The 1,963-nt window shown below is 64.6% G+C and overlaps 1 protein-coding gene across 1 annotated transcript in view; it reads left to right on the forward strand.

The window, feature by feature from the left end:
• LOC104467034 (sushi, nidogen and EGF-like domain-containing protein 1) overlaps positions 1-1,919 on the forward strand; it is a gene marked incomplete at its 5' end in the record, with an annotated part of 4,932 nt that extends 3,013 nt beyond the window's left edge. The window contains 5 exons of the mRNA XM_010080645.1: positions 73-159; positions 323-439; positions 876-963; positions 1,558-1,641; positions 1,883-1,919. Of these exons, the coding sequence (XP_010078947.1) occupies positions 73-159; positions 323-439; positions 876-963; positions 1,558-1,641; positions 1,883-1,919 (413 nt within the window). The remainder of the gene's footprint in view (positions 1-72; positions 160-322; positions 440-875; positions 964-1,557; positions 1,642-1,882) is intronic.
• Between the last annotated feature and the right edge of the window lie 44 nt (positions 1,920-1,963).

Here is a 1,963-nt window from a genome sequence, read left to right on the forward strand (position 1 = left end):
GAATCCCATCGGAGGGGCTGCCTTTGGCTCTGGCCCCAGCTGGAGGTGACATTTAACCCTTTTGTTGCCCAGAGCCAGAGGCTCCAGTGAAGCTGGAGAACGTGGAGGTGTCCAGCCAGGGCAGGCTGGCACTGCAGCTGCGTGAGGCCAAGAACAAGAGTAAGTCGGGGTGGGGGAGACACACGAGCAGCGGGGATCCAGCCCCACAGGCAGGCAGGGCGCTCAGCACCAGCTGGATGGCTTTGCTGCTGCCCTGCCAGAAGGCACAGAAGGAGCACGGTGTGCATGTCCCCAGGGTCTGACGGCTCTATGTGTTTTGCAGGCGAGGGGCAGAACTGCTCCACAAACCCCTGCAGGAATGGAGGCAGCTGTACCAGGGACACCAAGTCCTACCACTGCGACTGCCGCCCGGGATTCAAGGGCCAGCTCTGCGAGCTGGGTGAGTGCCATGCTGCTGTGGACACCCTGTGCCCACCTGGTGGCTGTACCAGCCACAGGTCCCAGGTCACCCAGCACACCCCGACAGCACCGAGCTGCTCCCAGCCGCAGGGTCCCACCATACCCAGGCTCTGCTAGAGAGGGCTCTGTTGTGCCGACAGCGGCAAGAGGGGCTGGGCTCTGCTCTTGCCAGTCCAGGCAGATCTGGGAGCGCAGGTCGGCGGAGCCCTCCGCCTCCCCCCAGCCTGGCAAGCCGGGCTCCTGCCCTGGGCTCTGCAAGGCTGGGGGCTCTGCCCTTCCCGGGGGGTCAGCTCTGTTGAGCCCAGCCCTCCAGCACAGGAAAGGGCAATGCAGGGGGGGCCTTGGCGGCCCCCTGCCACAGGGCACAGGCAGGCAGGGCCAAAGACAGGCTTGGTGATCGCTCCCCTCTCCTGTAGCCTGCAAGAAGGTGCCACACTCGTGCACACGGCTGTACTCGGAAACCAAGTCATTCCCTGTGTGGGAAGGAGGCACCTGCCACTACCTGTGAGTACTGCCTGCGGGTTGTGCTCCCCCCTTCCCCTCGTGCTCAGAGCCAGGGGATCTCTCCCCGCAGCTCAGCTCTGGGGAAGGGAGAGCAAGTGCGAGGCTGTCTCGGACCCCAGCCGGCAGCTGCCCCCTCCCCAGCACAGGCCGAGCAGCCTCGTACGCCCTTGAGCCCCGCCAGCTGCATTTCAGGGCAGGGAGTTGCTGAAATGCCATCCCCGTAGCGGGTTTCCCACCTCCACAGCAGCACGGTTGGAGTTGGTGTGTGTGACCCCTCGCCCTGCCAAGCAGCAGCGGATCCCCTGCCTGCCTGGCTCCTAGCTGCCCTTGCGTCTGCAAGCAGAGGGCTGGGGCCAGCCCTGAAACCGGGGCATGGGGGCCCTCTGCCCTCCCCCCCCCCACCCACTCAGCCTTCCTGCAATGGGGGCACAAGGGCCTGGCTCTGTGGGGTCAGCCCCATTCCCACCAAGGCTGGTACCATAGCCTGGAAGGAAACAGGGGAGACCAAGACCCGCCCTGACTCCTTCCCTCGCACTTCTAAAAACAGATCTGTCCCTGTTATTCCATGTAAACCCCCCTCTGCTGTGTGTGCAGGTACAGGAGAGTCTACAAGGTACACCAGGACGTCTGCTACAAGGAGAACTGCGAGAACACTGGGTCCGAGAAGCCAACCAGCAGGTATGGCGAGTGGCAGCACCCTGAGCGTGCCAGCCTGCCCGGGGCCGGGGACAGAGCACGCAGCCCGATGGTGTCACTCAGCACGCGGTGCCCATGCTGAGGGGGTGCGGGGGTGGACTGGGAGAGGGGTCCAGGCACCCCATACAGAACAGAGCACGAGGAGCACACGCCCGAGGCTCAGCCACCAGCTACATGTGCCGCCCCTGCGGGGCTGACGCTGCTCTCCTCCCTTCTGTTTCAGAAAACCAAACAACAGTCACACACTGAAGAAGCCATAGAGTGAGTACCTGCTCCCGGCTGGCTGCGGGCAAGGGGAGGGCCC

Source organism: Pterocles gutturalis, unplaced genomic scaffold, assembly GCF_000699245.1.
Source record: "Pterocles gutturalis isolate BGI_N339 unplaced genomic scaffold, ASM69924v1 scaffold28329, whole genome shotgun sequence".
Taxonomy (NCBI): domain Eukaryota; kingdom Metazoa; phylum Chordata; class Aves; order Pterocliformes; family Pteroclidae; genus Pterocles; species Pterocles gutturalis.